This window comes from Photinus pyralis, unplaced genomic scaffold (genome assembly GCF_008802855.1).
Source record: "Photinus pyralis isolate 1611_PpyrPB1 unplaced genomic scaffold, Ppyr1.3 Ppyr1.4_LG1, whole genome shotgun sequence".
NCBI lineage: Eukaryota > Metazoa > Arthropoda > Insecta > Coleoptera > Lampyridae > Photinus > Photinus pyralis.
The window spans coordinates 69,475,450-69,502,814 of NW_022170249.1; the positions used below are offsets into that span (position 1 = coordinate 69,475,450).

Sequence of the window (27,365 nt, forward strand, 5' to 3'; positions counted from 1 at the left end):
TGATACTACAAGTAGGTAACAATCAAGTACGTTTGTTTATTTCATATGCAGTAATAATTTAATTAATAATTATAATTACTTTATACAACATTTGAGTGGGTATGGTCAAATACATATCAAAATCGGAAGATATACCTATAAACTTACTTAGGCCAAATTTCTCTAATACATAATAGTATTCACTGATATTTCTCAGGTGAGCTTAATAACAATCTATGGCAAATTTTACCCAAATCCACAGTAAACATGCGTTCATTATATTAAATGGGATACACTATGCAAGTGGTTTCTTATGTACAAATACATGAAGTGTTTACCAAAATTGGGCGTTTTGGACATACAGAGGGATTTAAAGAAAAATAGTGCTTTATTAATTACACGCTTTAAAGAATCCGTAAATTTTGGCACATTTCAGTAAACAACCTAGTATCTACATCATAATTAACTTTTCTCAAAATTTACAACACTGATTAACTATAGTTTATTATATAAACATACATCTTCTTTAGTTAATTCGATAGATTATCTGTAGAGTGTGCTGTCAGAGTGAACATGTTTTTAGCATAACAAACACTATTTACACTCACTTGTAAAGTAAGTACATATTCGGGAACTGTGCTCCTTTGAAACCTTCTTCATTGGCCGCTGCCTAAAACTATCAAAAAATGTAGGTATTAGTATTAATGCACCTATTGCAAGTGATTAAAACACTGTATTATTATCACTACAACAGTATAAGGTACTCCTATTGGATGTTATTAAAACTCAATCCTGTAATACTTTCCGCAACAAAGATAGGTAGTACTGGTTTCTAATCCAATATAGCAGATTGGATCTGCTCCAATATCTACTTAATATCATAGTGTAAAAGCTGTTAATATAATTCGATGGTGCGCCTGTAAAGGGATATATGTCGACAATTGTGTAAAATGAAATAAGTGTAGTTTTGGAAAAGGAATATGGAATTTTCAGAATATTTTTATTGCAATCGTTTGTTGGTGTTTGTTAGTTACATTTCCACGTTTGTTGTTTGATCGTTATTGAATTATTCAGAATTCAAAAACTTGGGAGTATAGTTAGTCCCCCCAAGTTGCAATATTTCATTTGTTTAGTTGTAATGGTTTGTTGATCCCAGAAAAAAAGAAAAATTTATTAAAGTTGCTTCCCTAGATTGACAAGGTTTTTCACGGTTTTTATAAAAATTTGCCTTTTAAACAAGAGATAGTCAATGCATTGCCTGAGACATACGAGTTGAAGAAGAAAGCGACGAGGAAGAAGAGTTAAAAGTTTAAATATGAAAATTTGTTAAAGTGAAAAGGGATATATGTTTTGTTTTTCAGTTTTTGTAATGTGTCAAAAGATATAAGCTTAGTTCAGATTGTGTATTTTTCATTATTTTAGTAATAAACATTTATAATCTAAAAAACTCTTATTTCTATACTATCTGACAAAATTTGATTTTAGCTCAAAAATTAATTAGACAGGTGATTTGTGAAAGTTAATGAAATCTACTATATTGATCATTTACTCGATTTCTCATAAAATGACTTATACCTACCCCTCTCCACGCCCACCATCGCTATAATACCTTTACTTAATTTGAGGAACACTTAAATTCTATTTATCAGTACAAAGTACTGTCCGGTCGGATAGGTAGGTACCCACTATCTTAAAACATTTCACAAACATGTGATATGGTACGTATAAATAAGTAAAGTCTGTCCTGAATATTTTATGCAATATATAAGGTGTGCCGTGTGCGTGAAGTTTGCAGGAATATTAATCTCATATAAGTAATTCTGTACTGTATAAGCTTAGTGAAAGTTAATTAAAACAGCTCATACAAACCACATTTAATGTAAAATCCCAAACGCTAGCAGGGCAATTAATTGTTAAATAGCTGAAGCTGATATAGCAAGTGCAGAGTTTGTATGTTCTGGATATTCTTCATAGTCGTCTTGATCATCATAATCGCCTTCAAAGTCTTCATCTACTGGATCTTCAGTATCAATATCACTGGCAGGCGTTGATATAGTATGGATTTCCTGAAAAGTTAATCACACCACGCCCATGCATTTTAAAATAATCACTAATAAGCGATTCAACTAACTTTAGGTGGTCGCCAACCACATCCCGGTAACGGTAGCCCGTCCGTTCCTAAGGGACATGGAGCATCCAAGCCTGGTACACCTTGATCTCCCTTGTCGCCTTTGTCACCTTTGCGTCCGCGTTTCCCAATCGGACCCTTTAAGACGAAATATAGAAACTTATAATAGCATATATATAACCAATTTAAAAGTTGCAGCGCAAAGAATGTAAGCGAGCAGATGATGCGGTGAAAGAGAAGTTACTTACAGCATCCCCTTTATATCCTTTGTCTCCTTTAGGACCCTGAAAACATTAACGTCACTATAGAAACAGAAAAGAAAACCTATAACAGGTGTTTAACTTGGTATTAAAATACTATTAAAGCTACTGTGTCGTCTCCAAACTTAAAGTTAGTGTGAAAATCAATGTGAATAAGTACCTCTTGGCCCGGGATTCCATCTGTACCCTAAAATGCTGTATTAGTATAGTTAGTCTAATAGAGGGACAACTTACAGGTAAGCCAGGGTCACCCCGCTCTCCTTTACTGCCTGGCTCACCTTGCGCTCCCTAAGCAAATAAAATGGTGTTAATCATGAAACACGTAACTCGACTAGTTGTTATAACACACAGTCACTTATGCAAACAAAAAGATGTTCTCACCTTCATCCCGTCAAGTCCTGGTGGTCCCTGTGAAGAAAAATAATTAAAGAAAGGTGTAATCCAGTAACTGTTATTGTTAGAAAATAACTGAGTGTTGCATTTTTATGCACCAAATGCTCACGTAGTTCCAATCTTCATGCACCTGAATTTGCAATATTTGTTAACTTTCTCTTTTTGAAAAGTTCACAAAGCGAGGTTAAGGCACAAACATAATGCAAGCTTTTATAACGTACAGCACATGCACAAAACATTTATTTTCGTACATTAAAATTGTTACACTAACTTCTTTATAATGCTAGTTAATAAAATTATAATAATTTACAAATTGTATGCTTCATAAACCTAATCTACAATCAGTCTAAACTTTAAACTAAGCTACTTAAAACATCTATAAAAAATTTAATAAACAATTATTATAGCACAGCATTGTTGTTATACATGATATTGTATTTATACAGTCATAATTAATATTAATTGGCAATGTGTATATTTATAAAATTATTTCAATTAATGATTTCTAGTCTTGTACATCTTAAAATAACATTTACTTAAGTATCTTAGTGGACGAAAACAGTCTGTGGCGTTTATGCCCTTTTAATACATAAGGCTCGAGTTGTATGTCTTTTATACATATTTTCAGCACTATATTAAGTAAATATACATGTAGCAATAGATACAGCTTTAAAATTACATATAAACAACACATTGATGAGTAAATTACATTCATTTCAGTTTGCGGTATCTTAAACGCCGTTACAAAGAAAACGTTAGATTTCTTTAATTAATACAATTTTGTCATTTTTAGAAAATAGCGGCTTTATGTTTATCAAATTTTTCTCTCGATCTAAATTGTGATCCTAAGCAATCTATTAACTGTATAGGAAGCGCTGCCTTCTGCATATTAAGCCACTTATTCAAAGTTTCAATAAACCATTAATTTATTAAGTCTCTGTACATTTTCTGCTAACACCATTTAGCCTTAATTATAGAAGTGCTTTCTTACCGGAGGCCCTGGTTTGGTATAATCACTTGGTCGGCCAGCTTCGCCTCGTAAACCCATGGGACCCTATTCAATATGTTTGTTACGCTTTATTGTAAATGAGTGTTGCTTACTCACCGGAAGACCCATTGGTCCAGGATCACCTTTGGTTCCTTTTTCGCCCTGGATAAGAATTATTACAATTACTGATGTATCAGATATTACGTGCGTAGTGCGTAAGAAATAAGGTGTACACTTATCAAAAAAGGACTACTACTATCATTTAAGTCGCTTCTTTGCTATTGCTGAGAGAAAAATGAATCTAACATACAGCGATATTTATTAAGAACTAGACATAGAGATGGACGTACATGCATTGTTTTCCCGACGTCTACTTTTAAAAGATAAAATCTCTTCTGAAGGTCGCTTCATTTAATGCAATTTCTTAAAACCAATAAAGGTGTGGCTGTCATATTAATTAATTTGAATCTTGTTACTTTGTGTTAGGGAGCGAACTCATAATTCGACACGGTAGAATTAGAAGTGAGCGCCAAGATTAACGAGCGGCAATTTCCGCCCATTTTGGGAAAAGGACTAACCACCTTACGTTATATTCATATGTTTTCTAGGCTTAAGTTTAGTTCAGTAAGCGCAGTTGTAAATACAGTCCACTTAGTGTAAGAAAGGTGTAAGGTGCTAGAATAAAGGAAACAGTGAAAGCACTTATTCTTATTTCAAATCAACAACTACCCTAACTAGGCTTGCTGGATTCAACACTTTGACTTCCTACCGTATTTTTATTTTGTTCGTGTGCAACTGAAGAAAAAGTTGATATTGTCAATTGGTATAGTGCTGATAACAGTTTAAGGAGCGTAAGGGATTTATTTTCTTTGAAGCCAAAACAACTATATTCAAATTAATTGATATGGCAGCCAGATCTTTATTTGTTTTAAGAAGTTATTTTGGTTCCATAAAATTAGGCGCCCTTCAGAAGAGAATTTGCCATTTAAAAGTAGACATAGGGAACAACAATGCACGTAAATATCCCTATGTCTACTTCTTAATAAATAACATTGTTTAAAAACATTTAACATATAAATGAAATTGACCGTAATCACGCAGAACGTAGATCACTTTTTTCAATCAAGAGGAGTCAGTCGTTCTAAACTAGCGTTCTAGATTACATATAAAAATAAAAAAGAAGTCTTACTGGCTCTCCTTTGACTCCATCCACGCCTTTGTCGCCTTTAATTCCAGGCGGTCCTTGAAGGCCTGGGGTACCGGCGGGACCGGGTGGGCCAGGTGGACCCATAATCTGAAATGCCATTTGTAACCTTGCTTGTCTCCTTATTTGGTATATTTACCATATCGCCTCCAATTGTTACCTCTCCAGTCCCGTCTCCCTGAAACAGTAATTAAAAAATACAAAAAACATAAAATCATCACCCATTATTATTGATTTGATACATAATATATTAACAAGAACACATAAAATATCATGAAATTAATGCTTACCTGCCTTCTCCTTAACTTCTTATATTTCTGTGAACAGTATAAAAAACAAACGTATATTAGAAAGCTGTCATTATAGAGTTATACAAAGAATTAAATAAATATGCATTGGTCATACTACCAAAATGTTCCTCTCCCGTATACCTAAAGTGACTCAATCCAAACAAACTCTTCAATGCTAAACGCATCTCTTATCGATGATATTTCAAACTACTGGATTTATACCAAAAGCAGCACTGTTCAACGTTCTAATCACTAATGCAAAAGGTAGGTAGGTAGTGAATAAACAATACATACCGATTCTCCCTTCTCGCCCTTTTCTCCCTTTTGACCAGGATATCCAGGAGGTCCAGGTAAACCAGGAGGTCCCATTAAACCAGGTGGGCCGATGTCACCATATTCGCCTTTTTCACCTTTCGGTCCAGGCTGGCCCTGGCAAAATAGAATAATCATTAGCTACTGTAATTGTGAATGCTGTGCCAGAAAGGGCCATTTTTCGTATGATCAGAAAAGGTAACTGTTTTATTTACCGGTAGTCCAGGAGGTCCTTGTAGACCAGACTCGCCATTTAAGCCAGGTTCGCCTATGGTACCACTTTCACCTCGGTCCCCTTTTGGTCCTTTAAGCAATATAAATATGTATTATTTGCTTGATGTAATTAAGAAGTAAGTACGCTGGACTGTTAGACGCTATAATAACAATACTAGTCGAAGTACAAACAAAGATGAACAATGTGATCGAAGTTTATAGAGAGAAAATATAACTGCGAGTTAAGCCTCACATAAACACGAAAGAGAATATATGAAAAAGCAAACCAATACCTGGAACCTAAGTTGTAGGTAGGTACCAGTAAATAACTTTAATCGATTAACTTAATTTATACATAAGAACCTTACTCTGTGGTGCACTATTGTGTGCCTACAACTACTAAAAGAAATACAGCCTCTTAATTCATCTTTTATAGTACCACAGATTTAAATATTTAAATCTGTGATAGTACCTACATGATTCAATATTATGTAGGTAGTGCAAGTTGTGCATGATTATTATTCTGTATGGAAGGTATAAAAAATCCCTTATCTGTTACAAGGGGACTAGGATAAACGACGGCCGACGCCGTTCGGAAGTTTAGAGGTTCCCGAGATTAAGTTAGCTGAAGAATAAGATCGAGATTTAGAGTGAAGTTAGAATATACCACTCGAGGTGTACAATTTTTTTGACAAAAGGACATGAATACATGTTAGAAGTGTATACCTGTAACCAAACATTATTTTCAATCATTTTGTTTTTTATTGGACCCATAAGGAAACCATCAGGGTATGTATTTGTCGACATTCGGACATTGTATGGAATGACGTGAAATACCATAAGAATGGCGATTAACAAGTGCAAGAAATCTACAATTACTATTTACTAGGTACCAAGAGAGTCAAGATATTTTAGTAAATTCAGAAGAGTAGCGTGAAACTATGGGACAAGAAAGGGAAGTTGCTAATGTGAATCTACTTTGCTTCACAGGTCTGAAAATGACGTCATAAATGTGATTCTCTCTTCATTGCATTTAAAACGATAGAGACAAAAAAATTACGTCTTCAACATAAGTCGTGACAAATAAACAATGATAGGTAACGGTCTGTCCATAATGTCAATCCGTCACAAACGATTTTCGTTTTTTACAGATTTCCAGTTTGAGATACCTATCTTTGGATTATTTTGTGTTAAAAGTGAACTGAATATCAAAAGTCGAAAGTGCAGCAACGCTGTAATAGACAAATATTTTACAAATTTTACTATGACATATTGATACACGAAAGTTGAGCAAGGTTTTATTTTGAAATTGATTGAGTACTTTCAAAGGGAAACAAGCATACTGTTAGAGATGGCTTGGTAAGAAAAATAATATAGTTCGTTGTTGGTATGGTTACATAATAATAACAAGATTGTAAAATAAAAATACAAGTTGCGTTTTGATTTCTTGTTGAAGAAACTACGTATATCAGCGTGTAGGTACACCAAATTAGCGGCCCCGTTCCTCAGAGTGATAGTTTTTTAACAAGTGGCGACCGTGACAGGACAAGTGGGTAAATTTAGGTGGTGTACAACAAAAAGTTGAAGATGACTGAACCACTCAAAAAACGACGTACTGTAGCCCGCGGTGCTTTTACTCGAGCTTTCAATACCTTTATGGAGACGGTTTGTACGGAAACCACTTTGGACGTTAAGCAAAGCGCGTTTCAATTACTAGAAATACGGCTGAAAGAATTATATACCAGTCAAGAACATTATAACAAAAAGTTGTTTCAGAGTGACATGTCGGAAGATGAAATTAGTGCTGAATTGGAATCAGATGATACGTACCATAAACAATTTATCGACGCGAATATCGCAATGAATAAATTTCTTGCATCTGCAACACAATCTCCTGAAATCGTTCCGTCATTTACACAGAAAGCGTTATCGAAATTACAGATACCGAAGTTCGAGGGATCGGTAAAGGAATGGCTTCCTTTTTGGAGTCAATTCAAAAAGTATCACGAAGATCCGACTTTAAGCAATGAAGTGAAGTTTCAATACTTGTTACAGGCTACAGTCGAAAAATCTAGCGCCAAGAATATAGTAACCAGTTTTCCTCCCACGGGAGATAATTATGAAAAAGCGATAGAAAGTTTGAAGAACCGTTTCGGACGAGATGACCTCGTGAAACAGTTTTATGTACGAGAGTTATTAGCCCTTGTACTTCAGAATGCGTCTGACACAAGGAAACCGAAACTGTCAGATTTATATGACAAATTGGGATCGCATTTACGGGCACTCAATTCATTGGGTGTAATGAAAAAGGACTACGCTACGTTATTGTATCCTTTGGTTGAATCTTGTCTTCCTGAAGAGGTCCTACGAGCATGGAAGCAGTTCAGTAGGAAAGACGGTTTAACAACTGAATCGCATGACCAGCTGACCCAATTGATGACGTTCCTGGAACTAGAAGTGTGCGATCAGGAGACTATTAAGATGGCAATGACAGGCTTCAACATTACAGCGAACCAAGAAGGAAGGAAGCAGTTGCGAGGGAAGCAAACCTATGAAGTTCAAGGTGATGTTGCGACTGCAAACGCTCTGTTTGTTTCGAAATCCAATTTGTCGTGCATATTTTGTAATGGCGAACACGAAAATAACAAATGTACTGTTGCTCGCAAACTAAACTTTGATGAGCGGAAAAACATAGTGAAGCGAGAGAAATGTTGTTTTCGCTGTTTAAAGCATGGCCATAATTCGAAATCATGCCGTGTAAAGTTAAGCTGTAGTTGGTGTTCAGGCCGACACACACTTCTTTTGTGCGAACTGGTAAATAAACACGAGAAAAGTGCATATGTTTCAGATGGAGAAAGCGATACCAATACTCGTCGACCACAAAAAACTGCGAAGGAGAATAATTTAACAACACTTTCGGGATGCCCAGAAGTTTGTTTACCAACTGCAAGAGTTGTTTTGTACTCCGACACCAGAGAACGAGTAATACGTGTACTTTTCGACTCCGGTTCTCAACGCTCGTATGTACTTTCGTCTGTAGCTGAAGAATTAGGCTACGAATCCCACGGTAAACAAGAAGTCATTCATTCCCTTTTCGGTGGTCAACGGTCGAAGGTAGGAAGCCACGATCTGTTTTTAATTAGGTTGCGTGATTTAAATAACCGTTTTGCTTGCAAATTTATTGCATTAGGTCAAGATATAATTTGTGAATCAATTCCGCAATTAAAGTGTAAACCCCTGTTAAAGGAATTAGATAATAAGGGCATACATCTCAGCGATATTGACGGTGATTCAACTCCCATTGAAGTTCTTATTGGGGCAGATGTAATAGGGAAACTGTTCACAGGGAAGATATGCGAATTAAGCAATGGGTTAACTTCTTTTAAAACTAAGCTTGGGTGGACCGTAACGGGAAAATTACCGTCAACATCGCAACTTTCAGATTCGGCGATACTTTTAAATGCAATGTTTATTGAAACTGCTACGCCAACTGACTTATGGCAATTAGATCTACTTGGTATTACAGATCCGATTGAAACAGTAGAAAGGTCAGAAATAGACATGAAGGCACGTAAGTATGTTTTAGAAACAGCTAATTTTAATTCGGATGGTCGATACGAGGTTAGATTACCTTGAGTGGATAATCACCAACCATTACCTACGAATTTCGAAATTGCGTGCAAGCGGCTATTATCTAACGTTAAAAAACTGAAAGGCCAAAATATTTTTCTTGAATATGATGAAATTTTGGACAATTGGTTAAGCGAAAATATTATTGAAAAGGTTCCCTTTTCCAAAGGTGATTTGCATTGTCATTATCTACCGCATCGCGCAGTACTGAAACCAGGTAGTACGACTCCGATTAGACCGGTATTTGACGCGTCGGCAAGCACTCCAGGAAAACCGTCGTTAAATAATTGTTTAGAAAAGGGACCCAATATGATAGCGCTCATTCCGAATATTATTAATAGATTTCGGGAAGGGAAAATCGGGATTATAGCGGACATCAAACGAGCATTTTTGCAGATAGATGTTGCTAACGAAGATCGAGATTTTTTGCGATTTTTGTGGTTTAAAAACGAGGAGCTTGTCACTTATAGGCATAGACGTGTAGTATTTGGTTTGTCGTGCAGTCCTTTTTTGTTGGCGGCAATTATCGAACTACATTTAAATAATTGTTCAAATGATCAAAATATGACACGTAATCACAACTTTCAAAAAATATGGTCTGCCGACATAAGTAAAAAACTTAAAGAATCATTTTACGTTGATAACTGTATTACAAGCGTTAACACAGTTGATGAATTACATGAGTTCATCAAAACTGCAAGTGAAATATTTGCCATGGGAGGTTTCAATCTTAGAGGTTGGGAGTACACGCTCGATACGACTAGTGATAACGTTACCAATATTTTAGGGTGGGATAAACGGAAAGATGTTATTATGATTAATCCTGATGCTCTTGGACCGGGTTGTACTGATAATATAACAAAACGAACAACTCTAAAAATTTTTGATCCCATAGGTGTAACATGTCCCGTGTCTTTACAGCCAAAACTTTTATTAAAAAGGTTATGGAAAGAAAAAACTGATTGGGACGTAGAAGTAATGGGGACCGAGAGAGACGTGTTTTGTCAGTGGGTACGAGAACTGCCACTGATGAAACAAATAGAAATACCTCGTGAAATAGGGCCAGGAACGTTAAGTTTACACGTTTTCGGAGACGCTAGTGGGCAAGCATATGCTGCCGTAATTTTTGCCCGAACCGAGCATAATGGGAATGTCAAAGTCACTTTATTAAGTGCAAAGTCACTCCGGAAAAATCAACGATTCCTCGTCTTGAATTAATGGCTGCTACTATTGCCACACGACTCACGTCATTGGTAATTAACTCTTTAAATCGAAAAATAGAAACCGTATACTATTGGACGGATTCCACAACGGTGCTGGCATGGATTAAGAGCGATATTCAATGTGGTACGTTTGTTCACAACCGAGTTTCCGAGATACGTATACATAGCGACAAAGAAGCTTGGCGGCACATTTCGGGTGACCAAAATCCTGCAGATCTTCCCTCGAGGGGGTGCAGCCCGTCTCGTTTGGTAAAATCCATGTGGTGGCACGGTCCAAGCTGGCTGTATGAGAGAGAAGAAGATTGGCCCACATCCGAAGCAATAGTAAATGATGAAGAAGTACAAAGCGAAAGGAAAAAATCAGCGATTGTAAATTTGAGTAGTGCTGAACGTACAAATGATTTTAATTTTTGTACTCATTTTTCGTCTTACTCAAAAATTATTCGATTCGCTGCATGGGCCAGAAGATTTAGAGAGAATTGTAAGTATAAAAAGGAAAATCAAGAGAATTTTCGTGGAAATAACATTGATGTAAGAAACTTACGACTAATGGTTAGAGAATTAGAAGAGGCAGAAATACGTTTATTAAAACGTTTACAATTCGACATGTTTTCTAAAGCCAATAATCAAAAGTGGTCTTCGTTTAAAATAATGGAAAACAAAGACCGATTACACGTGTTAAAAACGAAAATTTTATATCGTGAAGATGATCCATTATTTTTATATCCAATTTTATTAGATTCAGATCACGATGTAGTAAGGTTATTAGTTAAAGAGACCCACGAAATATTGGGGCATGTCGGCGTTACGCTCATTATGAGCCGATTAAGGGAAAAATTTTGGATCACATCGTTAAGAAGAACGATAAAAACTATCGTAAACAAATGCATCGTGTGTAAACGACAAACCGCAAAACCTGCAAGCTGCGAAGAACCGGCTCTGCCACCGAACCGCGTCCGTGATGCTGGAGTTTTCGAAATCATAGGTGTCGATTATGCAGGTCCTGTTTTTCTTCGAAATAACAAAAAGGCATGGATCAGTTTATTTACATGCGCCGTGTATCGGGCCGTTCATTTTGAGTTAGCGTCGGGACTTTCTACTGAGGCATTTATCGAAACTTTACGTCGTTTCATAGCCAGACGAGGGCGTCCGCGAATCATTTATAGTGGATAACGGTACGAATTTTGTAGGCACTAATAAAGCGTTACGAGATTTAGATTGGAACAAAATAGTTAAGTTTAGCTCGGCACAAAGAATAGAGTGGATCTTTAATCCACCTTCCGCTCCCTGGTGGGGAGGGTGGTGGGAAAGGTTGGTAGGAATTTTAAAATCATGTTTACGAAAGGTTTTGGGAAAAGCGTGTCTATCGTACAAAAGTATGGTGACAGTGCTATGCGATGTGGAGGCAATCATAAATGATAGACCTTTAACATATGTATCAGAAAATCCTGACGATTTAAAACCCTTAACACCTTCTATGTTTCTCCACGAAACAAAAGAGATAGGCGTACCGGATTGCGGTATGCTTTATACAGAAAAACTTAATAAACAATTTAAACATAGGCAACATATTTGCAATGATTTACGAGCGCGTTTTCGGTCAGAATATATAGGCAAATTGACTATTAGAAATCAAAAACAAAAGGTCTGTGATTTGAAAGTTGGAGATCTTGTAATGATCGACGACAAAATGAAAAAACGTTTGGAGTGGCCGCTTGCGCGCATATTGAGTGCAATCCCGGGACGTGATGGGATTAATCGTGTTTTCATTTTAAAAACAAAAAATGGGATAGTAAAGAGACCAATCCAAAAATTATATTCACTAGAAATATCAAAATCAACTTTTGATAAAGTAATAGCTGATTCTGTAAGTCAGGGTGGTAAGCCTAGTAGTTAAGATGTAGATAATTAGTAGTTTAGTTAAAGTATTCAATGGTTAAAGCGAAGAAATAATTTTAAGATTTTGTATTTTCTATTCTTCTTGTATTGTTTCCGAAAATTTGTAATTTCCGTAAACGGGGGGGAGTATGTTAGAGATGGCTTGGTAAGAAAAATAATATAGTTCGTTGTTGGTATGGTTACATAATAATAACAAGATTGTAAAATAAAAATACAAGTTGCGTTTTGATTTCTTGTTGAAGAAGCGACGTATATCAGCGTGTTGGTACACCAAATTAGCGGCCCCGTTCCTCAGAGTGATAGTTTTTTAACACATACCAAACTTTATTGCCCTTAAGCGCAGTAACTGTGGTAGCTATCCATCTTATAACGACTCAAAACGGGGTGAAATTGACTAAGTGGAAATTATAAAAGCACTAAACCTTCCCCATACTTCATTTAATTGTTTCAGATTTTAAATTCAGACATTATGTGACAGCACAGCGACTATAGTTTCGACCCTGAGGTCATTATCAAGCTGAAAATTTATATAATTTAAATAATTTGAAACAATGACTAAACCTTAAGTGACCTACCTTCAGTTTGAAGGAACATATAAAAGTAGTTGAAAATTACATATTAATTGGTAACATTTGGTTGATAATATGCTGTAAAACATGTGTTAGAAGCGAGTCTAGAAAATAGTTCAACTTACGGGAAAAATTACTTATTCGAACATGGAAACAATTACAATTACAATATTAACAAATTTAAGGCTTTTTGCCCTCACATTTTATAAACAATTGTTAAATTAAAATTGAACGAGATGGACGCAGCCATCTTGACAAGCAAAGTGACATGTGCTGACTAAATACGGCAGGTTAAGTAACTAAAGGGAAGGGGCAAAAGCGGGAAACTTGAACAATTTAAAAAATTAAAAAGGAAATAGGGCCGGATTGGTTATGGGACGAAAAAATAAGAAAAGGAGAAAAGAATGTAACATAGCTTACATTAGGCTATTGTTTTTATAAAATATTTAAATTAAATGGGCCAAAATACCCTGTTTCTACTGAAGGTAGTCGTTGGGACTCACGGACTGAATAAACGCCCAAAAAGTAACAACCCTGATCTGCTGAAGGCAGAAAAAGGGCAAAATAAACTTAAACTAAAAAGAAGGGATATCTGACAAGCGTAACGGGGTCGGAAACTACTTGGTGAGAAAAAGCAAATTTTTATTTAAGTGAAGTATTTCATTAAGGGAGTGTTGAGGATTCGTCCTATAGTGGAGGTAAATGTCTTTCATTTCAAGAAAGTCTAATTTAAGACTTTTGTTACAAACATGCAAAATTTTGAAGTCCTCTTTCGAAAACGAGTGGCCTGAACTAAGGATGTGGTGAGCGAAGGAAGAACTGGGATTGGGTTGAACGGAGCTTATATTGTTATTCTTAATAGCAGTGATGTGTTCAGAAAACCGAATTTTAAAGGAACGACCAGTTTGTCCAATGTAACAAGCTGGGCAATCCGAACAAACCAATTTATAAACACCAGACTTGGATAGAGGAGGTATTGGGTCTTTGGTTTTGACTAAGATAGAATTTAAGTTGTTCTTGACTGAGAAGGAAATAGAAACTTTGAGGGGACGGAAGAGACGGGCTATTATTTCTGATATGGGACCAATGTATGGTAAGGAGAAATATTTCGAAGGGGAATCTTTCTCCTTACCATACATTGGTCCCATATCAGAAATAATAGCCCGTCTCTTCCGTCCCCTCAAAGTTTCTATTTCCTTCTCAGTCAAGAACAACTTAAATTCTATCTTAGTCAAAACCAAAGACCCAATACCTCCTCTATCCAAGTCTGGTGTTTATAAATTGGTTTGTTCGGATTGCCCAGCTTGTTACATTGGACAAACTGGTCGTTCCTTTAAAATTCGGTTTTCTGAACACATCACTGCTATTAAGAATAACAATATAAGCTCCGTTCAACCCAATCCCAGTTCTTCCTTCGCTCACCACATCCTTAGTTCAGGCCACTCGTTTTCGAAAGAGGACTTCAAAATTTTGCATGTTTGTAACAAAAGTCTTAAATTAGACTTTCTTGAAATGAAAGACATTTACCTCCACTATAGGACGAATCCTCAACACTCCCTTAATGAAATACTTCACTTAAATAAAAATTTGCTTTTTCTCACCAAGTAGTTTCCGACCCCGTTACGCTTGTCAGATATCCCTTCTTTTTAGTTTAAGTTTATTTTGCCCTTTTTCTGCCTTCAGCAGATCAGGGTTGTTACTTTTTGGGCGTTTATTCAGTCCGTGAGTCCCAACGACTACCTTCAGTAGAAACAGGGTATTTTGGCCCATTTAATTTAAATATTTTATAAAAACAATAGCCTAATGTAAGCTATGTTACATTCTTTTCTCCTTTTCTTATTTTTTCGTCCCATAACCAATCCGGCCCTATTTCCTTTTTAATTTTTTAAATTGTTCAAGTTTCCCGCTTTTGCCCCTTCCCTTTAGTTACTTAACCTGCCGTATTTAGTCAGCACATGTCACTTTGCTTGTCAAGATGGCTGCGTCCATCTCGTTCAATTTTAATTTAACAATTGTTTATAAAATGTGAGGGCAAAAAGCCTTAAATTTGTTAATATTGTAATTGTAATTGTTTCCATGTTCGAATAAGTAATTTTTCCCGTAAGTAGAACTATTTTCTAGACTCGCTTCTAACACATGTTTTACAGCATATTATCAACCAAATGTTACCAATTAATATGTAATTTTCAACTACTTTTATATGTTCCTTCAAACTGAAGGTAGGTCACTTAAGGTTAGTCATTGTTTCAAATTATTTAAATTATATAAATTTTCAGCTTGATAATGACCTCAGGGTCGAAACTATAGTCGCTGTGCTGTCACATAATGTCTGAATTTAAAATCTGAAACAATTAAATGAAGTATGGGGAAGGTTTAGTGCTTTTATAATTTCCACTTACGCAGTAACTGTTTTGATTCCTATGAGTTTCCTATAATCAGTGGCGTAGCGTAGCTCGTTGGCGCCCGGGGCGTGATCAAGGTTTGCCGCCCTATATTTTAGGAGCTTATGAACATGTTGAGTTCCCTATCGTTTATTTTAAAAAAAAGTTCAAATTCTTATTCTATTCTGGATAAGATAAAGGTAAAGCATCTTCAAGCCCGTCGATGGCCATAGTCGTTGCGTACGAAATCAAAATTTAGGTAAATGTATTTTCGCAATATTTTTTTATCGTTTCCTACTTTTAGCTATTTTCAAAAGTACCCCGGGATATTATTGCCAGGTATGACGCTGCCGCCCCTACTAAAGTGGCCCGCCTCTCCGCCCCTCCCCCCTACGCTACGCCACTGCCTCAGAGAGTCTCTGATGCCCTGACAGTATCCTTTTCGACTGTAGGTACCAAGAATTAGTACAAGAACGAATTACAATCGGGAAAAAGTCTGGTTCATACCACGGAGTTCCCCTTCATGATATACATGAACATTTAGCCATTGTAAAGTCTGGGGAATAAAAAAAAACCATCGACATATAGAAATGGACTGCGCGTGCCAATGCTAAGCGCGGATACTGCAGGTAAGAGAGAAGGGAAATCTATAAGGAAAGCTCTATCGCTTTTCTGTTTGTCACAATTTTGAATGCATTCAATCGACATCGCTGTGACAGTGCTATTCTTACCTTCCCCTGCAAGAAACTATAGGATCATCATCATGAATGGAGGCGAAACACGAGATGAATGTATAGTGAGTGAAAATGCCAAAATACAGAAAGAGAAGATCACTAGCTATTACACCCACATCGATGACATTAAATAAAAATTAGAAAGGAACCAACATTTGGGAGAGACAGCAACAAACCAAATATGAACCATTCACAAAAAGCCTACAAAATTCGACGGCGTTATCCGTAACAACACAACCAATTTCGAAACCAACTCTCAATGTACTGTTGACCTATATTTTTTGTCAGGGGCGTGGCAAGGTAAAATTGCGCCTAGTGCAAAGTTTGTCCGAAGCGCCTTTTTTAATAATAATAATAACAATTTTTTTAAAATTAATCTCGGAACCATCTTTTTTTCCGACAGAGGTAGCTAATAATCTTAGCAATTGATGCTTCCTCTATCGTTGATCTATATCGAGATTAATTAAAAAAAAAAGAAAACAATAATAATTGGTCTTTGCATATTTTTTATTATAAATAATACTGCACTTCTTAAATATATAAATACAGATTTTGCATACTTTTTATTTAAAATAATGTCTGACTAAATATTTATTTAAAATTTACTTCTCTAGCTTTAACTTTAGCAAATTCGTCGATCACTTTTTTGTAATTGATATTGCAACATAATTCGTTTTCAATAGAAAGCATTGCAAGTCATTTAAGCGCAGTTGAGTCATGGCTGATCGAAGAAAAGTTTTAATCAATTTTAACTTTGAGAAACTGCGTTGCCCGGTAGCAACAGGGACAGGTAATGTCAACAAAATTCGCAACGCAATTACAACATTTGGGAACACAGATTCGTAGCCACTGGTTGAAATATAATTTAGTGCTTCTAATTGACCCTCGAGCCTGTACGCTATACGGCTGTTGCTTTTATTTATTTCTCTTATTCACTATACTTATTTTATAATTATTATATTACTCATTTACGATCAATCCTGACTCAAGTGCACTTAAAATTGCAAAACAAAAACTTTGTAAAATACTTTTATATAAGTAATTTTTATTTAAAAAAATCTTAGGACTTTTGGCGCCTAGCAAAAATTGGCGCCTAAGGCACTTGCCCGGTTGCCCTACTGGATGCCACGGCCCTGTTTTTTGTCATGGACAGATTTCTTATTGCCGCAGATTGACCTATTTTCAATAGATCGACGAGAACTTCCTGAAACAATCTTAATGGCACTACAAAAATGGTAACCTTGTAGACCCTAGTGTGCTACCGGGTCAGCGATATCGCGCATTTTGAACCGTCTAACAAAGAAAACCTTTTAGTTCACGCGATCTTCCCCCATTTTCGTAAGAAGGTGGGGAATCAGATCAGAACACAACACTACACAACAGAACAGAAGATTCGGGAGTCCAGAATAATTTAACTGTAACACCAAGCCACACAAAGCAGGCCAAGAAGAATATTAAAACGAGAGGTAACTGAATCAGAAGCTCAAGTGAGCCAGAATTAACTCACATCCAGGAGCAGATTGACCACATAGCATTTATCGAATAGTCAACAATCCAAGAACCCCAAAGAAACTTTCCAACCAGCTAACCCAACAGTCAAAGAGACGAAACAGCCAAACGAAGAAGACGTCGCCGATCTCAAAGAAGATAAGTGTGAGGATTTTTTTACACCATCCAATCATCAATGGAAGTTTGGATGGGATCGATCAACCGATCAGAATAGTGTACGAAAAAGGACGAGTTGTAGGAATAAAGAAAACAACGTTTTTCCTACAATCGTTTAAGAATTAATCAAATCGCGTGCACAAAGTGATCAATTCCCGGTCAATAGATTGTAGGAAAACAATATTTCCAAACAGCTTGTTTGTTAAGAAACTTTGTATGCCACCAACGTAACCAAGTTTTTGCGCCGAGAAAAGTGTGCGAAATTAGAAGAACATTTGAAACACGAGGTAATTTTCCAATGGTTTTTTTTTCAGTAGCGTGTAGTCGTACATTTTCCAGTTTGGAACGACACTAGGACTAGGTACCGTAGACAAGATTTTGACGTATACTTTGAAATTTACAAGGTGTGTGCGAGGTGGGTGACGCGATGGTCCCTGATGAACACCAAAAAAAGCGCCGAAGAGGGTGAGGAATTTTTAGATTCATTTGTAAAACGGACACGAGAGTTGGGTCCACTACTTCACGCCAGAGACTAAGCAACAATCAAAACAATGGCGGCATTCCAGTTCTCCAAGTATCAAAAAGCTCAAGTAAACGCCGTCAGCGTAGCGGGAAAGCTGATGGCTTTGGTATTCTGGGTCAGGAAATGCGTTCTGCTGATCGACTATCTGAAATATGTACAACAAACAAACGACTGTATAAGAATTTGCACTTTTTGATTGGCGGTGCCGATTATATTACTATTGTTGACAAATTTTCATTTGTTGTTGATGCGTGGTATAAACATTACCCTTTTGAGAAGGTGTCTGATCTCAAAATAAAGTTCAAAAATTTAAGCTAATTTTTTTTTAAACTTTAGAATAGTCTACATCTAAAAACTTGACCCTACAATAAAATGGATGTTTTAATTTTTAGGTACCTACACATTGAGTAATGTATAAAATATATTGTTAGGCACTTAACTGTAGGTACCCCAGACGAGCCCAGATGCAGATCTCTGAACAAGCGAATCCTGAGATGCTGAATATGGTGCTTGAATTTAAATCATTATATCTAACGTTGATATGTATATTCTTTCTGTACGGTGTTGCCGTTATTATAGACTTATAGAGAATAGTTGCATTATTTCACGTTCATATCGTTCATCAATGTTTTTTGGTTAATAACCTCCCATTACAAAAAATACCTTGAAAACCATGGTCACCCTTATCACCTTTATGGCCTGGTTCACCTGCGTCTCCCTTAGCTCCAGGTAAGCCTGGAGGACCACGACTTACATCTCCATCCAAATCTTTTCGGTCCTACGCATACCAAACCACTTTCAGATTCACTACATGATCAGATAATTTGGAAATATAGGTATGTACTACAAATGAACAAATTTACTCCACTACATTTGAAAAATAATACATTTGTACAACGCAAATGAGTAATACACAAATACTAACAAAATGATAAAAAATAATAATGAGAAAAAGAAATACTTACGTTTAAGCAGTGTCGCACCATACACGTGCTTCTGTACTGATTTCTAATGCAGATGTGAAGAATGTTAATATGTTATTTAGCTAAATTAGTGTAGTTATACTCAGAAAATATGTTATGTATTGTATGGAAAACTCATGTGTAAAATTGGGTTACGTTTACAGTTAAATGCGGCGAGCCAGTTTGGTTGACGTCAGTAAATAGCACAAGATCTATCCCAAACACCTTATAGGAACTACCTGGATTACATTTCTTGAGTGCAGTAAAAACGCTAGTTTCCAAAACAATATGAAAGCTACAGTATTATGATGGTTCTTTTTAAATTAATATAAATTTCATCAAGTTTGTAGCTTTGTGAAATTCATAGATACATTGCGTGTAATGGCTTCTGATCCAATTACTTATTTAATCAACTATTCGCATTCAGAAAAAAGTACAATAGCACACTTAGTAGCATTGGTCCTTTTGATCGGTGTTCATTTCCGCTCTCAAAAATAAAACCTTTTAAATCGACTACTACAAAAGAAAATTAAATTGAAAATAAAAATAAATTAGTAATATATATGGTTACAAAGTAAGTTCAAAATCATAAATGCATCCAAAAAACCAAAGATAAATAAAGCAACGCAGCAGGAAGCAGATAAGCGAATGAATAGGTTTCGATTCAAAATGCCGTGCATATCACTGAATTTTCTATTCTAAGTCCCCCTAATGCAAGTAAATCCAATGAAGCAATGCAATGAAGTGGTTTGGGTTAGACGGTTATGAATATCATGAGATATTAACCGATACACTTATTGAAAAAATGTAAAAGTGTATTGGATAAGCAGTTCATGAAATCCCGAGCCGAAAGTATTTGGATGAAGATACCTTACCCGTTTTCCTCTGCGACCTCTTGCTCCTTTTTCGCCGACGGGTCCTGGAGGTCCCGTGGGGCCAGTCTCTCCTTTTTCACCTCGTAAACCATCAGGTCCTTTTATTATAATGTCTCATTATATAAAATGTGTATGTTATAAAGCAAACCAAAATCTATATTACTGTAAAAGGGGGCGACGTTGTCTTTCGAAAATGGAGTAACGCAACATCCTTCGCATTATTGCATGTATTTATTTAATTACGCATACCTGCTGGTCCTGGTGGGCCCGGTGGTCCTTCGATAATTCCAGTGGGGAATTGGTCTCCAGTTAACGTCGTCGTTAAACCTCGTTCGCCTTTGTCTCCTTTATCGCCCTGTAACATCAATGCTGATTATTATCTTAAGTTATCAAGGGCGTGCTTAGGATGTACCTACTCCCCACACAAAATGAAAAATATTAGTATGTAATAGATGAAAGTGAATTATGAAATGAAGGCAGTGATAAAAAAGGAAGGTAATTTTAAAACTAAATGAAGTAGATACCAATATCTACCCAAAGGATAGGAATAGCGCCATCCAGCAGACTGCTTTACATGGATGTGTGCTCAACTCAACATTCACAATGAAACTAGTTTAAGTAGTTCCTTGGTGACGCAAATAAAAAAAGACTTTAAATGAATACCTACTTTTGATTCTTCTCTTTTCTTCTTCTTTTCTCAGCACAAGTATTACTTTATAAATTTAAATTCTTCTTAATTCTTCATGGTACTCTAATGAAAGGTGACTTTACCGGCCGCATCGTCACTTTATCTGCTGCATTTTTGACATTTCTAATGTCTATAATGACTTCTGTCATCAATGACAGATTGATATTAATCAAAAGTTTTATATACAAATTGAAATGTTATATTAAAATACGATTTCGGGTAAAATTTAATACAAAACTCGTCAGTAAAATGACATTATTTGACTCGAAAATTAAAGCACTCGGTCCCAAAGGGCCTCGCACTTTAATATTTCCTCACCAGTAATGTGTCATTTTCCTGAATTTTATGAAAATAACTATTGTGTACCAAGGCGGGAAAGTGGATGTTTTCCGGGGCGAAGAAAGATATGGCCAGGCGAAGCTTCAAGTTTTATATGTACCGTTACTTGAATCATGTTTGTATGTTACACTGTAGAGGTGATTGTCTTTATATTATTTTATTAAGTATTTACTATGCATTCATGTAGAAGTGTATTATTATATTATGATATTCAAATGAGTGTCGTCCATAACGTTGGAATTGAAGTGCACAAAATAACGATTATCATGATATTGCTCTGTACGATTGGACTAATCGTTTCTTCCGTGAAAGAAGCGTCCCATACAGTCCGATTCTACGCTGTATATGTTAGTAGGTATAGGGTAAGTCAAGATTGTAGCTCGAGGGACCCATAGAATCATGGAAGGCACGTCTTCAGAATTCATTTAAAAAAATGAACAAGAAACTGTAGCTTTCGAAAGACTTAAATTTATCTCCAACATTAAACTTTACAACTTACTCCCAGTTAAAGTGACCTCCTTAAAAGTCACCTTTCTAAAATAAAATAATGGTAAGTATTGAAATGTTATTTATTTATTTATTTATTATTTATTTGGTATATGCCCTCAACAGGCTTACGCCCAATTACAGAGTAACCCGCATAATGCTTTTTAGAGGTGCACCTGCAGAAGGTCTTAAGTTGTTCTACTATGCGATCAAAAATTAGTTGCTGTCGAGTCACCTTTGGAATTTTTGTTTACATGGGAAATCGCATTTAACTTTAACTTCCAAAGGCGACTCGGCAGCAACTGATTTTTGATCGCCCGTTATACTACTCCGGTATTTACCTTACGAATTAGGAAAACTCCAGGAAAACCTAATTCGTAGTAGCCGGCAGAATGCTTGAAACTGGTCTAAGGAAATTCCCATCTCTGCCACAGATGGAAAATTTACCTCAACTCAGGTGCGAACATCCGACGTCTGGTTTTGTAGCCCAACGCTCTACCAGTGAACTACAAAACCTGTGTGTTATTTAAATAAAACAATTTTGTTATCTTTAAATATCATAATTGTTTCATAATTGTTATTATTAGCTGTAGGTACTTTTTTCAGCAACAACCGCACACAAGTTTGATTGTAATATGCACATTTTTTTAAGTTATTTATAGTCGTTACATTGCTTTGTTCTCTATTTCCATGAAGTATTAACATAAAAACCTGCCCACCATCATAGCATTTCTTATAACTTTTTAAGGGCAACCTTCACACACCACAATGTTAAGGAATTGAATTTGTTTTTTTTTCTTTTTTTCTGATCCGCTGATGAAATTCTTACCCTTGCTAAATTATCAGATACTACTAATGACCAAAATATGAACTATCGGGGCAATTAATAACAAACTACCAATATATTAAGGAAAGTCTTTTGGTTTAGCTCTGCAGATTTTGCATTTTGGAGTTCACACAGGTCCATTGTAAAATTTAGCGTCACTTTGCTTACTGCATTCAGTCAACGCAGTTGAATTTGTTATAAGTGTTATAACTTTAGTTGTCAATTTTGATGTAAGATTTGTGCCATAACAAAAGGTAATGCTCTTAGTTGTAATTGTGATTCTTCGATTTATAGTGAATTGTATTGCCTTTTCAGTTACTTGTAGCTTAGGGGTAGGTAACCCCTGAATTTGTTTGTTATTTGCTTGCTCCACTTTAAATGTTATTGTTATGTTGATTTGTTTGAGATTGACCAGTTAATGTTCATTTGATTATTTAAACTCATTTAGATTGATTAGCGACTTCAATTCTTTGTGTATGAATCTAGCTTTTTTTAAATGTCATTAACTGTTTCGCCCTTGCAGAGGTAAATGCCGAAGTTACAAAATTACTTAGCGGCATTCATCTTGAAATACTACTTTAGTATAAGGGTTACCGTATCCAAGACCTTAGATACGTTCGGACTGGAGGAGGTCCGATTAAATAAACATGTGTCATGTATTTGATGAAATGTTATTTTTCACAAATGCGAGTTGCTTTTAAAGCTATTTGGGTTGGCTACTTTTGAGCATATCAAATGTACTAAATTAACAGTTTTCAATTATCCAAATTTAAGAGATACTCCTTCGGATTCATTTGGAAATAATGCTTGTTTTGATCTCTTTGAACCTACTTAGTTGCTACACCTTGTATAAATATAACCATTCAACAACAACCACCAGGTAAATTCGCCTCAGGAGTATTCTCCCCCTAAAATTTTCACACGTTTTCTTGGGGAGGGGTGTTTTGTTGTGAAATGAACCTGATAAATTTTCTTGGAAAGCTAATAGGTACCTCAGAAAGGGATTTCCCTGGGATAAATATTTGGGGACCGAAGTTTACGGGGTGAACATTTCGAGATCATATTTGGCCGTTGGCGTGCTTTCTGCGAGCGATGATCCGGATCCGGATCACTGCTTTCAAGCAAAACTCGCATCCGAAATATTCCTTTTTGCAATATGAAATAAAACACAAAAATATACACAAGTTTTGAATTATGAAATCTGAAACAGTATTTCACTTTGTGGTAATTACCCCATAACAAGAAACGTAATTACTAAACAATTAGGTAGGGTCCCTGTAAATAGTTGCGCTTACGTCCATACCAGAGATAATAATATTCTGTCCTGTCAGGGCAATGCCACTCGCCATATTTGGGAGTTGTTTTTTTAGTTTCCCTTCTCCCTACATTTTTTCACCTGTGCAAAATGGATATTTGAAATACGAATGTTAAATTTCCCCTAAGAGACTGTATTAGTTAGTTTTTGTAGAAGTAAAGATCCTCGAGTTAATTAGAAACATTATTTTGTATAACTACATAGAACAGCTTGTTAGAGAAATACATTACATAGATTAAGAAGGCATCAGAAGGTACTCTAGAAAGATTCTATTCAATACACTTACTTTTAGACCTGGTTCGCCTTTTGTGCCGTTCTTACCGGGAATCCCCTATTATAAAGCGCATTATAACAAAAATAACTGTGTTATATTACTGATTGAAAATTTAGAAAATTAGATAATCTCCAAAAACAATTAAATTAGATTCTCACAGGTAAGCCCATATGTCCGGGTAATCCAGTGAAGCCTGGTGCTCCCATGAAACCATACGTCCCTTTACTTCCTTTGTTACCCTTAATTATATAGGAAAATGAAGAGTAATACGAATGATAATGAACTGTATAAAATTTGGGCCACTATGAATGCCTATAGTTACTCCTGCTCTATGGTAGTTCAACAGCATTAAACTGAAGCAGTCTCTAGGCAATCAACGTGGTCGTTAAGACAAGTAGTGCATACCTTTGGTCCGCTCACCCCATCCATTCCTGGAGGTCCTATTGGTCCAATTGGTCCCGGTTCACCGCGATCTCCAGCGGGGCCTGGCTCACCAGAAATCCCTTGCCGACCATCGTGACCTGGTAGACCTTCTGGTCCTTGAGGTCCAGCTGGCCCGGGCGGACCTGGCTCACCTGGTTCTCCCTGTAAATCAGCACATTTATTCCACTTTGCTGATACACAGTATGACTAAACCTATTACCATATTAGACATGCAAATACCCAACCGATATAATTCAAACAACCATCCATGATTATATTAACATTTAAAAACGTTTCGCAAAACAAAGAACCACAATGTTAGTACATGCGTAAGAACAAGTGATTTAAAGAATGACTTACGATATTTCAAGATGAAACAGGTGTATTTTAGAACTATAAAGCAAATGTTAATAAAAAATGAAATAGTAAATGGCGAAATAAGAAAGAAGTTGAAGTGATAAGTGGAAAGTATTATTGTTCGTAAAATTACTAAAAATGTAAACAATAACTTGTGGTAAATAAAACTCACTTTTAGTGTGATGATAGTTTCAGCAGAAATATTATGGCCATTTTCCTGTAGTCCCTATAAAAACTACTTGTGAGTACAAAAACTAGTAAGGGCAACGCATGCAATAAATTACGAAATTAAACACCCAACAGATACACAAAGATGTGCAGCCATACGTCCAGTACTATTTAGGAAAATTGATTGTAGCTCTGCATTAATTATCAAACCTTTAATAAAGCTCAGAGGTACAAACAACAAACCAAAGCCGTAAATAATCCACAACTGTCAGGCAAAATAATCTACATCAAGAATGTTAATCTGTAAAATAAACAAATCTACGGTGATGACGGTCACATAGCCTCACCTTCACCGCAACGATCTCCGCGTATCCTAAAGTACCTCCTCTTAATGTTGTTACTGATCTTTTTAATCCCTGAAATAATTAAGTTAAAATCATGTCCTAAAAATACCGGTACAATCTAGATATTAACAGAATAAAATACGTACCCGCCCTGTCTGCTATAATAATTAAAAATTAAAGAAAATTAAAAAATAATTTAAGTAATAAGTATTTTGTTTTTAAATTTAGGTTTATACACGTGCAGGTTCAAGAATTTATTTAATTTGTTTATAGTTATATTAATTAAGCTTGTTCCTGCTGCGATAAAAATAAATTGCTCTAAAACCCATTTTAGGGACAAATTAAGATGACACAATCATGACGTTGCCAGCCTTTCTTGTAAGACCAAATACATCTGAAATTCATTGAATTGAATCTGATAACAAAGTAAAAATGTACAATAAGAAATCAAATTAATTGTCAACAAGTTTTCAAAAGGTGGCGTTCATAAAAGTGACTGCGGGTAGGGTTATCTGATGAAAAACAAAAAAGGAAACGAAAAATGGGTTTTACGAAGTTAATCAACACTTAGATCTTAAAACATGCGGTAATTGAGAATGAACAACATCTATAACACCCAAATAATAGTGCTATGAAATAGTGAATATTATTGGAAAGCTTCAATTGAAACTTGTCGTTATCATAAAAATAACACTTTTTCATTGCAAATTAAATTTAAAAAATCCACATTACCTTAACAGTGGAAAAGACATCAAAACCAGGATTTCCATTATCCCCTTTTTGGCCTTTATCACCAGGTCGCCCCTGAAAGATAGTTTTCAGTATCCAAATAAGTTGTTAATCTTTATACCCACCGCGTCTCCTTTTGGTCCGTCTAAACCAATTGGGCCCTATTAAAATACAATACTTCATTATATGGTAAATATAAAAACACATGAAAATGTACATAATGGTTAGTAACGAGATGATACGGGTTAGTACATAGACAAAGCGACTAATATTAATTGGCATAAAGTCATCGATAATGTTAATTTTGTGTTAAATAGGCCACCACCAACGTTAAATAATTGTAACAAAAACAAACCGGGAATCCCGGATATCCGCGTGGCCCCGACGAACCCTGCAACAAAATATAAAAGCCACCTTTAGCCGTGTTATGCGATAAGCAATGTAACTTGTAGATAATGTAGTGGCATGAGAGGTTTGGTGCAAACCTTTTTGGTGCAAGTAAAGACGATACGATGAATAACAAATGATAGACGAGTACAAGGTTTCCAACTCATAGGCAATACAACGTACAGCATAAATAAACAAAGGTACAGCTAAGTAATAAGGAGAAGAAATAAATCATTATAAATATTAGTGGGTGTTTGCAAAATGAGCAGGCGTAGCCTACGTAGTCGTACTAGTGAAGATATAGGGGAATCCAGGGCAAAACGGGGTACTGGGGTACCGCCATTTTACATGAATTCCATTCAAATAAACCCGCCAAATCTCACACGCATTATCCCCACTACCTGTGCCACTACCAATACCCTTCCCCGCAATAGACGCAGCTCGAATTGGGCGAACGCACGATGGATGGGCGAACGTTAGTTTGACCTTGTCCGGCATAGAGTTACAGAGTTATATACACCGTATATTGTAAAAGTACACCTACACGTACCTAATATACAAATCCCATTTTGCCCTGTATTCGGGGCAAAACAGAGTCCTATTCTGATTTTAAAAAAATTAATAAAAAACTACATAAAAATTTTAAATTGGTTATTTAGTTGGTTAGAGTCTAAAGGTAATATATTTAGCTAACCAAATTCAAAATAGCAGTTAAGATAATTCGTTTTATAAAAAAATCAGGCCCTTAAAGTTAGGTACTCCGGATTCCCAGGTGTAACTTACGGAGCCGGACATTAGGGC

General features: G+C 35.9%; 1 protein-coding gene across 1 annotated transcript; it reads right to left on the reverse strand.

The window, feature by feature from the left end:
* On the reverse strand, positions 1-27,062 carry LOC116166450 (collagen alpha chain CG42342-like). The gene is made up of 27 exons (XM_031481403.1): positions 26,966-27,062; positions 26,533-26,726; positions 26,303-26,338; positions 26,181-26,252; positions 25,595-25,606; positions 25,452-25,520; positions 25,109-25,162; positions 24,562-24,741; positions 24,315-24,395; positions 24,169-24,213; positions 20,478-20,583; positions 20,229-20,326; positions 19,055-19,169; positions 5,770-5,858; positions 5,537-5,671; positions 5,243-5,269; positions 5,092-5,136; positions 4,938-5,042; positions 3,866-3,910; positions 3,752-3,814; positions 2,749-2,775; positions 2,602-2,655; positions 2,528-2,554; positions 2,356-2,391; positions 2,111-2,245; positions 1,849-2,045; positions 1-655 (listed from the first exon to the last, which is right to left on the reverse strand). Exons 1-26 carry the CDS (start codon positions 27,060-27,062, stop codon positions 1,893-1,895), a joined length of 2,100 nt encoding a protein of 699 aa, XP_031337263.1. The 3' UTR covers positions 1-655; positions 1,849-1,892.
* Positions 27,063-27,365: the final 303 nt, after the last annotated feature.